Source organism: Piliocolobus tephrosceles, chromosome 19, assembly GCF_002776525.5.
Source record: "Piliocolobus tephrosceles isolate RC106 chromosome 19, ASM277652v3, whole genome shotgun sequence".
Lineage (NCBI taxonomy): Eukaryota > Metazoa > Chordata > Mammalia > Primates > Cercopithecidae > Piliocolobus > Piliocolobus tephrosceles.
Window position 1 is genome coordinate 34,465,898 of NC_045452.1, and position 10,687 is coordinate 34,476,584.

The 10,687-nt window shown below is 59.4% G+C and overlaps 1 protein-coding gene across 7 annotated transcripts in view; it reads left to right on the forward strand.

The window, feature by feature from the left end:
* The window catches only part of ITGB2 (integrin subunit beta 2), a 51,557-nt gene that overhangs the window by 31,651 nt on the left and 9,219 nt on the right, over positions 1 to 10,687 (forward strand). For all 7 annotated transcript variants that reach the window (XM_031934609.1, XM_023193013.3, XM_023193006.3 and 4 more), the window contains exons 6-11: positions 1,006 to 1,247; positions 2,260 to 2,415; positions 3,574 to 3,669; positions 6,087 to 6,176; positions 7,565 to 7,705; positions 9,026 to 9,213. In XM_031934609.1, coding sequence (XP_031790469.1) covers positions 1,006 to 1,247; positions 2,260 to 2,415; positions 3,574 to 3,669; positions 6,087 to 6,176; positions 7,565 to 7,705; positions 9,026 to 9,213 — 913 coding nt within the window. The remainder of the gene's footprint in view (positions 1 to 1,005; positions 1,248 to 2,259; positions 2,416 to 3,573; positions 3,670 to 6,086; positions 6,177 to 7,564; positions 7,706 to 9,025; positions 9,214 to 10,687) is intronic.

Genomic DNA, 10,687 nt, shown 5'->3' on the forward strand with positions numbered 1-10,687 from the left:
CATGCTCACACACAAATGCACGTTCACACACGTGAATGCATGCTCACACATGCAATGCACACACACACAAATGCACGCTCACACACAAATGCATGTTCACACACACAAATGCATGCTCACGCATGTGAATGCATGCTCACGCACAAATGCATGCTCACACATGCAAATGCACACACAAATGCATGCTCAAACACGCAAATGCACGCTCACACATGCAAATGCACACTCGCACATGAATGTATCCTCACACGCACAAATGGATGCTCACACATGTGAATGCATGCTCACACAAATGCACGCTCACACACATGCATGCTCACACAAATGCATGCTCTCACATGTGAATGTATGCTTACACAGGAATTATGATTACACGCCATTGCATGCTTACACACGTGAACGTATGCTCACGTACAAATGCACACTCACACATGCAAATGCATGCTCACACACTTGCATGTGCACACACTCACATGCACACACAGACATGCTCACATGCATACTCCTGATCACCCACGTATGTCTCCACTCACATGTACAAATCATACGCAAACACACATGTCCACATATGTACCTGGTCACCTATGTGAACCAGGTGTGTCCACACCTGAACATGCTCACATGCATACAGGAATATGTGCACACACAGTTGTGCCACACATGTACACACTCATGTTCACATATGCAGATGGCTGCACACGCACAGATATGCATACTCACATGTCCACATGCCCACACTTATACCTGGTCACACACATACATGCAGGAACACACATGCATACACTTGTGCTCACGCATGTACATGATTGCACACACACCCCCACAGACATTCACATGCACGCTTGCACAACACACATGCTCACACACACTCCACATGTGCCACCTTGCTTTCTCCCCTTCCCTGCTAGGACAGAGGAAACAGGCTCGCCCTCGTGCCCCTTTGAAGCTGGCCCTCCTACCTGGGGCGAGCCTGCCGCCTCCCCAGCCCCTCCGTGTGCCCTGCAGGCTTCGGGTCCTTCGTGGACAAGACCGTGCTGCCGTTCGTGAACACACACCCCGATAAGCTGCGAAACCCATGTCCTAACAAGGAGAAAGAGTGCCAGGCCCCGTTTGCCTTCAGGCACGTGCTGAAGTTGACCGACAACTCCAACCAGTTTCAGAGAGAGGTCGGGAAGCAGCTGATTTCAGGAAACCTGGATGCACCTGAGGGTGGGCTGGACGCCATGATGCAGGTCGCCGCCTGCCCGGTGAGGCCACTGCCCCTGCTTGGGTCCCTGGCTTCCCCCAGTGTTGGGGGCTCTGTCAGGCACTGTGGGGGAGCAGTGGGGTACCCTGGCTGGCAGGTCATCTAAGGGACTCCAGCCTGGGCCTGGGGAGGGCAGCCCCTCACCCTGCTGCTGCCCATGCAGGAAAGGGCAGGAGGACGGGAGTGGCCACGGGGCCTTGAAAACCATGCGCAGATTTCATTGTTTGCTGTGAATTAAATTTGTGACCCTGGGCAAATCTTTTGAAGCCTAAACATTTTGCGAGTGGCCAAGGGTAGAACAGGGCCGCTAGGCAGCTGGTCCCGTGGTTCCTGGGGTGGAACTGCCCTCCTCCCTCCAGGCCGGGTGGGCCCTGGCTGCCCAGTGCATGTCTCTCTCCACGTCCTGCCCACTCAGTCTGTGACTGTGAGCCTAACGGAGCAGCCACGTCCCTGGGCTGTGTTGAGGCTGTGCACCGTCCTCGCCTCACAACCCACCTTAGCTCTCCAGCTTCCCTGCAGGCCCAGCGTAGACACACTGCTCACGGGTGTGAGGTCACGGCCTAGGACATGCACAGCCCACAAACGCGCCTGCCAGAGGCTGTCCATGGTGGGCTCAAGGCCTGCCGGGCCCCCTCGGGCTCGTCTTCCTCTGTGTTGCGCTGGTTCTGCATGTGGTTCACGTGTCTACAAGGGTTTTTCCCTTTGGGGATGGTTTCCTGAGGGTTTGTTCCCAGCTCTGAAGTGCAGGGACCACAACCATGTGTCTCTCCTTGCCTTTCCACGCGTGCCTGCACTCCCTGCGCCTCACACACGCAGGGGGTGTTTGAGGGCCGTTGTCTCCTCCTGGGCGTGGCATCTGGGGGAACATGGCTGGGTCCCTGAGACCCAAGGGAAAGGGGCACCAGCGCCAGCCTCTGGACCACCCCGCCAGCTCTGCGTTGTCTCCTCTGCTCCAGAGGGCCCGGTTTGGGAAATCGAGGCAGGTAACCCCGCCCCCCACGCTTTCCTCTCAGGAGGAAATCGGCTGGCGCAATGTCACACGGCTGCTGGTGTTCGCCACTGACGACGGCTTCCACTTCGCGGGCGACGGGAAGCTGGGTGCCATCCTGACCCCCAATGACGGCCGCTGTCACCTGGAGGACAACATGTACAAGAGGAGCAACGAGTTCGTAAGTGCCCACCTCAGGCACCTGGGCACCGCCTGGCAGGACACCACTGACGGAGGGAACGAGGCGGGGTCTCCACCTTACAGAGCCTCCTTCCAACCCAAGGAGCAGATTCCTGAGGAAACTTCTGGAAGCCCCAAGTGGCAGTGTGGGGTCTCCCAGGACTAGCCTCAGGCCAGGGGAGGGTGGGGTTGGTGGGGGCAGCCAGGCTGAGCCCTGGCCTCGCCCTTGTGGCACTCCCAGGCCCTGTTGGTCTCCAGCCCCACTGCCCCTGCACCTGGGCTGTCAGCGGCTGTGGAGGTACAGTAACCGCCCCCAGGCTACAGCCGCGCCCTGTTGTCCCCGCCGCTGGCCAGGGTCCCATCCCGGAGCATCCGCCTCCTCCTCCTCCTGGCCTCCTCTGTGGTTTCCCTGCTGCCCCTGAGTCCGCTGCCTCCAGTGTGGCCCCTCCCTGCCCCCAGCGCCTGAGCTGGGTGAAGGACTGCAGGGACCATGAGGGAAATGTGGGGAGGGACAGAGGCGAGAAGGGACCCAGGATGCACAGGGTTAGGACGAGCCTCTCTCTGCAGAGGCATCTCAATGGCTCGGTGGGGCCAGGACCTCTGGCTGGGATCAGCCGTGGGCCCAGAGGCCACCACCGGTCACAGGGGCTTGTCCTCTCTGGCCGTGGTGCAATGCTCTTGTGGCCTGACATCATAGGCTCTGGGGGCGGCAAAGGACTTTAGAGATGCAAAACTCAGGTCCTCTGCCGGAGCCACAGACAGGGGAGGGACGGCCGTCGGGTCCTGGAACTGGGGTGGGGAGAGCTGCACCTGACCCTCATGGCCTCTGCTGAAACTGAGCGCCCCTCAGTGCGAAAGCAGGTCCACCGTGTGGGGCAGGCTGGGATTCTGCCCCGTGGACATCCCCAGTCCCACGGTGAGACACCTCAAATGCTGCTCATGCCTGGACTCTGAAAGCCCAAGTCTATGCACACGCTGCCCAGAGGCCATGGCGGCTGTCTGCACTGCACTCCTGCACGGGAGCCTCTGCCTCTCCAGCCTTCCCCCGAGAGGGTCCGAAGCACAGGCAGGGCTAAGGCTGAGTGGGGCAGACAGGGGCGGGCCCCTGGAAGGCTTATCTCAGACTCGGGGCCAGCTGAGCAGGACCTCCTTTCTCCAGGACTACCCATCGGTGGGCCAGCTGGCGCACAAGCTGGCTGAGAACAACATCCAGCCCATCTTCGCGGTGACCAGGAAGATGGTGAAGACCTACGAGGTGAGTGCTGTTGGGTCCTGAGCATCTCTCGGGCAGGGGCACGTTTCAGCCGCAGGCCAGACCCAGCGCCACTGCAGGTCTGAGTGCCACCCCCACATGCTGGGCACGTGAGGGCCAGCCGGCCCGGGTCACAGATGCCCGTGGGTGAGGAGCCTGAGGCTTCCCGTCCAGGACAGGACACCTGCGTGTCGATAGGAGGAGGAATTCCTCCGTGTCCCTGAAACTCAGCTGTGTTAACAGCATGTCTTGGCATTGGTGATGTTTTCTGTTCTTTTCTGGAATATAGCACAATTCTTTATTTTATGGAAACATGCTTATTTTATGCTCACATACATTTGAATATCAACACTCTCCACGAAGATAAAATTACACAAAAACGTTCACAAGCTTGGAGCGTGGAGTGGGATGAGTTTTACGAAGGAAGCACAGCCGATAACCAGCTCTGCTCCTAGAAGCAGAGGCTCCCAATGACATACATTCATCCCGAATTTCTACCGCTCGTGCCATGTGTTCAGCCTGGCCTGAGCAGGTTCGTGCGTTCAAGTCGCTCAGGTGCTGTCGGGGTTCCCAAGACCACCCTCAGGGTCAGCGATTTGCTGGAAGGACTTGCGGAGCTCAGGAACCAGTAAACTCACAGTTACGGTTTATTGCAAAGCAAACCCTCCTGGGTGCCAGCCGCTGCCTGAGGTGGGAGGATACAGACAAAAGTCACTAAAGGTCAGAGGTGCACAGGAGAGAAACCAGGCCACCTCCCGAGGGAAACCACCGCTTGTGCACACGGAGAACACACCCTTCTGCCACGTGTTGGCGGAGACAAGCCTTCCATAAATGCCTCAAATGGCAGGAGCCAAACCAAACGAATGGAGCCCTAGGATTCAGCACTGGCTTTGAAACAGCCCCGCCCATCCTACCTGGAGCAGGACACAGCCCCCCTGGTCTGCAGAGCCCGATCTGTCCCACCCGAGAAGGATGTAGCTTCCTGTCTGTGCAGCCCTGTCCACCCCACCTGGAGAAGGACAACCCTCCTCGCACAACTGTGACCTATGCTTTGGGCATGGAAAGTGCAGTTAGAACCAGGCCTGACTTCCCCAACCCCCAGGCCAGGGAGCTTATCTCCACTGCAGCGATGTGGAGGCCATGGCCTCTGGGAGGAAAGCACGGTCTGACTCCCATCATCAGGGACCCTCAGCCCTCAGCCCGTGGAGCAGAGGGCCTCCCCCTCCGTGTGTCTCTGAGGAGAGCAGCAATTGGATCCAACAGCACTACACAGTGTGGAACAGAGGAAGGACCAAACAGGGAGATGATGATCCGGTGGTCAGGGTGGCACCCTGCAGCCCCCTCTGCCTATGAGTGTTGTTCTGTCCTGTCGGCACCAGCCAGGCTAGAAGGAAGGAAACGCCGCACACCCTCCTGAAAGGAGCCTCCGCCCGTGGCAGCCTGCACGGTGTGTGGCCCCGAGGCCACAGGGACAGAAGGACTGAGCTGGAGGAAGGAGGTGGTTGTCATCGTACTTTATGAGCCACGTGCCCAGTTCTTCGGGGTGGAGTTGGAGGAACGAGATGGTTGTCATTGAACTTTACACAGCCACGTGCCCAGTTCTTCAGGGTGGACCGGGCCCTGGGCGGCTCACCTCACACCCAGCTCTGTTACTTACCACAGGACACCCCAGGCCCTTCCTTACTGCAAGCCCTCAGTTTCCTCATCTGTGAAAGGGGCAGTGGTTCCCGGTCGGCAGAGCATCGTGGGTACTGAGCTCACTCGCTCAGGGAATTCACAGAGCAGTCGCCCTAAAGGGCCTGATTATCCTCATCTGGACGGTGACCGACCTGCTGGCCATTCCAAGGCCATCACCACCATCTTCTTCAAAATGGCACACAGGAAACCAGGACACCCTCAGGGCACCCTCTTCCCCCCGCCCGGGGCTCTGCCCAGCTGGGCAGCCTCACAGCCCCTGCCCTGCTGCTTAGGCTGAGGAGATGCACTCGGGGTTTGGGGAAGAAACATGCCCGGGACCGCCTCTTTTGTAAAGTGCACGTTGCTGAGCTACAGGGGTCCATCGTCAGGTCCATATCCCAGCTACAAGCTCAACCTCGTGGTGTGTTGGGGCCCACAGTGAGACCAGTGGCTCCTGCCATAGGTTCCCCGGGCTCTGGAGTTGGAGCAGGAGGAGATCTTCCCACATAGGCCTCCCGAGTGCTGGGATTCCAGGCATGGCCCCGGGCAGCTCAGGGCTTTTTACCCCCAAGAACCTCTTACCACACATCGCTGACCACATACTCTGGGGACCAAGTGAGAAACTGCATTGAGGACCGTCCCAGCCATTCTGCAGGTGCAGAAGCCCCTGGGGTGAGCCCAGTGCGTGGAGATGCCATGGCACAGGTCCTAGCCATGCCGTGTCTGGTCTTCTTGCCCAACAGAAACTCACTGAGATCATCCCGAAGTCAGCGGTGGGGGAGCTGTCTGACGACTCCAGCAATGTGGTCCAGCTCATTAAGAACGCTTACAATGTGAGTCTCCCACACCGCTCAGCTGGGACCCATGGGGTGGCCAGCAGTCTCCCCACTGCAGGTCAGCTCCTGCTGCAGGTCAGCAGGAGGGTGGTCTGGGAGGAGAGCCACTGCCCTGTGGGCTGGCTGCAGCCTCCAGGACACCCTGGCCTGGCAGTTCCACGGGGAGCTCCGTGTCCCCTCTTGTCGATGGTGTGGGCGATGCTCCTTGAAACCCAAGCTCAGGCCCTCTTCATGCCGGACTCTTCTCTGTGGGTCTCTATGGGGAAGGGGGGTGGACAGCTCTGGTGGGAGACAGTGCACCTGGGGCGGGAGGAGGCCACAGGAAACCCCCACGGTGGACTTGGGCCCTGGGAAGACACCCTGGGGGGTGGAATTCCTCTTGCTCTGTACACCTGTCCTGGGCAAGCCCCAGAGAAGCCCTCACCCGCTGAATTTCTTCCTGGTGCATGGCCCAGCTGCACCCTGGACTGCTCCCTGGGGAAGCCTGGGGCCCTGGTGGGCACAGGTAGGCACAAGTACGCACTAGGCACCGCTCAGGGCCCCAGGCACCAGAGGTCCCAGACTGCTCTGGGAATCCACCCCCCCCGGTGAGAGATGTTCTGAGAATTCTGGCCTGGATCCTTCTAGGCCAAAAGTCCTGCTGGCTTGAGGGACCCCAACACGTTAGCGCCTCTGACAAATGCTGGGTCATTGAATTAAACTGAAGGCCTGTGGAGGAGGTGCCATTTGCTTCTTGTAGCGTCCTGTGAGCCCCAAACCCCCAGAGCAGACCCTCCTGGGTGCCAGCCACTGCCCGAGGTGTTTCTGTCCTTATACAGAGGACGCAGGTGACACCACCGCCCTGGCCATTATGAACCTGATGCCCCTATGAACCTGTCCCTCTGCCTCCTCTCAATTTCCTTCTGTCTCTCAGTCTTTGTCTCTGTCTGTCTTTCTCTGTCTCTGCCCCATCTCTGTCTGTCTCTGTCTCTGCCTCTCTCTGTTTTTCTGCATCTCTCTATCTCTGTCTCTGGCTCTGCTCATCTCTGTCCGTCTCTGCCTCTCTGTTTCTCCCCGTCTCTCTTATCGCTTGAACAATTTATCCAGCTCCTGCCCTGTGCTAGGTCCTGGGGACTCAAGGCTGAGGAGCAGCAGAAGCTCCCACCCCTGAGGCTCACACCCTGGCTCCATGCTTGTCCCTGTGGTCGGGCTGTCTTGGGGCAGGACTGTGGCCCTGGCAGCCCCGCCATCCTCGGCACATCCTGCTATTCTCTCCTCTGTGTCATTAGCTGACACCGGTCACTTGCAGGGAGAGGAGAAGTGGAGACGGGTCTAAACCGCTGGGCCAGGCAGGGCCAGGACAGCAGAAAGACGCGCCCCTAAGAGTGGCCGCTCTCTGCCCGCAGAAACTCTCCTCCAGGGTCTTCCTGGATCACAACGCCCTCCCCGACACCCTGAAAGTCACCTATGACTCCTTCTGCAGCAATGGAGTGACCCTCAGGGACCAGTCCAGAGGTGACTGCGACGGTGTGCAGATCAATGTCCCGGTGAGCCTGGCCACAAGAGTCCCTATCCCAGCACGCGGAGGGGCTCCGGGGACAGCCAGAAGGAGCCAGGGTCCCCATCCCAGCACTCTGACAGGGGCAGGGAGGGGCACACAGGCATCAGATGCTGTGTGGGGGCAGGCGGCATCCACCGGCAGGTCCCTGTTTCTTTCCTTCACCCCCTCTCGGCCGAGGCCAGACACTTTCCTTGTGGAGCTGGTGTCATGAATGTCAGCGAGAGGGTGTCCAGACGGTGCTTCGCACACGCCTTGGCCCAAGAGTCCTACTCATCAACCTGGAACCCCAAATCCCTGGGTCAGGCCAGTGTAGACTGAGGGATGGAGTGATGGCTGCAGGCCCTGGGGGCAGACACCGGACACACAGAACAGGCACAAATGCAGACCCGGGGTGGGCTCGTTCTCATGATTTTCTGCGTGTTTCATTTTGTTTTTTGACAGACACACGAAGGCATGGGCCACACAGGTGATTAGGAAGGGACACTGAGTTCCCTCCCTAATCTTTCAGGTTGAAGTTTATTATCCAATCATTTGTTTTTTGTTTTTGTTTTTGTTTTGCTGGCTGAGAACTAATATTCAGTAAGATACTTGCTTTCATTGCACTTTTTTAATATAACTTTGGAATTTCTTCAAACATGTTTCTCCTTAAATGCTGCCGTGGATTCTTTTTTTTTTTTTTTTTTTTTTTTGTGAGATGGAGTCTCGCTCTGTCGCCCAGGCTGGAGTGCAGTGGCGCCATCTCGGCTCACTACAATCCAAGTGATTCTCCTGACTCAGCCACATGAGTAGCTGAGACTATAGGCGTACGCCACCACGCCCAGCTAATTTTTATATTTTTAGTAGAGACAGACTTTGACCATGTTGGTCAGGCTGCTCTCGAACACCTGACCTCAGGTGATCTGCCCGCCTTAGCCTCCAACAGTGCTGGGATTACAGGCAAGAGCTCCGGCGCCTGGCCTGCCTGTGGCTTCTCACCAGAACATTCCCTCATGCTGGGTGGTCTGAGTGGGAGTGTGCTCAGCTTATCTTGATTTGCTGTCTGCGTGTCACATGTCTCTGCTGATGTGGCCTGGGAGATCCTGGTGCCGGTCAGAGCGGGATTGCGGGCAGAGCACCTCCTTGCCAGCTGACTTCGGCTTCTCGGATCTGAGCATCAGCTCTTCCCTGCTCCCAGTCATCCAGTCATCCCCTCCTCCCCACGCTGAACCCCCCACGACCCCTGCAGAGGCCAGCAGGCGAGGGTTGGAAGCCGGGCTGTGACCCTGGCCGCCGAAGGTCCCCACCTGAGCCCAGCACTGCCCTGCAGGTCACCTTCCGGGTGAAGGTCACGGCCACAGAGTGTATCCAGGAGCAGTCGTTTGTCATCCGGGCACTGGGCTTCACGGACACAGTGACCGTACGGGTCCTTCCCCAGTGTGAGTGCCGGTGCCGGGACCAGAGCAGAGACCGCAGTTTCTGCCATGGCAAGGGCTTCTTGGAGTGTGGCATCTGCAGGTGAGGCGGGCACAGGTCCCCGTGAAGCCTCTCCCAGCCCCACCCCACAGGGCAGGTGTCTGCAGGTGAGGTGGGCCCTGGTCCCTGTGCAGCCTCCGCCAGCCCCACCCCACAGGGCAGGTGTAAGCAGGTGAGGTGCGCGCAGGTGGCTCCATCCCCTCCCCCACTCCACAGATCGGGCGTCCTGGGGGCCCCCTTCTGCAGGAGGTGGGGAGATTTGGGATTGGAACCCAGAACCCCTCGGCAAGCCCTCCCCCGTGCTCCTGAGCCGGGGCACCAGCGATGCCAGCCTGTACTCTATACTCTCTGGCCATGGAGGACCCAAGGCAGGGGACTGGTGGGCGGGAGGACCCCCTCACCAGAGGATAGAGGCCCATGTCAGGGGCACAAGGAGTCCCCACTGGGCGTGCCCGTGGCCTTGAGTGGGTCACTTTCTCTGCCCGACCTTCCTTGACCCTCGGAGCTGGCTTCTCTCTGTCCTTGGGGACCCAAGGCCATCAGGCTGGCAGCCCTGGAGCATGAGAGGCCAGAGAGCCTCCTGGGACAGGTGACTGCTTCTGGCAGCCTGGGCCCCATAGGCCTCCCTTCGGGAGTGCACACCCCCTGCCAGGCGTGGGCACCCCACCTCAGGGAGAAGCTGGGGACAGGTGGACCCAGTGGGGAGGTTCACACGGCACTCAGCCAGGAAGCTTACCCTGGGGCTGGATGGCTCTCCCCCTTTCCTTGCCTGCCTGGCCGGAGCTGCTGGGCTGACCTCGCAGGGCTCTGCCCCCTTTGCTCTGGCCACCTCCTCCCCTCTCCAGACTGCTGTGCCAGTCCACGCCCGGGTGGCAGTGCCCTTCCCCACCTGCAGGTCCCTGCTGCCCCCAGCCTCCTCCCATTTCTCAGGACAGTGATGGTCTCTGTGGTCTTGGTGGTCTCTGGCTGTCCCCGTGCCTCAGTGCCCACCCTGCCCACTATCCTGGGTGTGCCGTCCTGGGGCGGCCTCTTCACAGGACTGTAGGGGTGACTCAGTCGGAACACTTGGCAGGTACCGCGGGGTGTCCTGCCCAGGGACTCAGACTCTCGCTCCTGTGGCTTCCTCCTCTGGGGAGCAAGAGAGCCCATGGCAGGGCCGTCCCTGAGGATGCCTCAGGGCGTGTGCGGCTCCTGTGTGCCCGCGTCTTGGTGCCAGCTTCCACATCTGACAAAACCACTTATCCCTGAGTTCTCCCACAACCTGGCTAGTCAGTGCACAAACGCAGGGGGCAGCTGGCTGGAGAGAGGGCGTGGCTGTGGCAGGTGGCAGTGCCAAGTCCCTGCTGGCCACCATGTGGGGCATGCAGGAGCAGACACCAGCCACTCACAGGGCACCGGTGTCGCAGCACAGGCCATGTGCATGGTGGCAACACAGCTGCACAGTGAGCCTGCCGAGCCACTGCATGCTCAGGCCGAGGCCAGGTGTCTGATTTCCCCTTGGGACATCCTGGGGAGG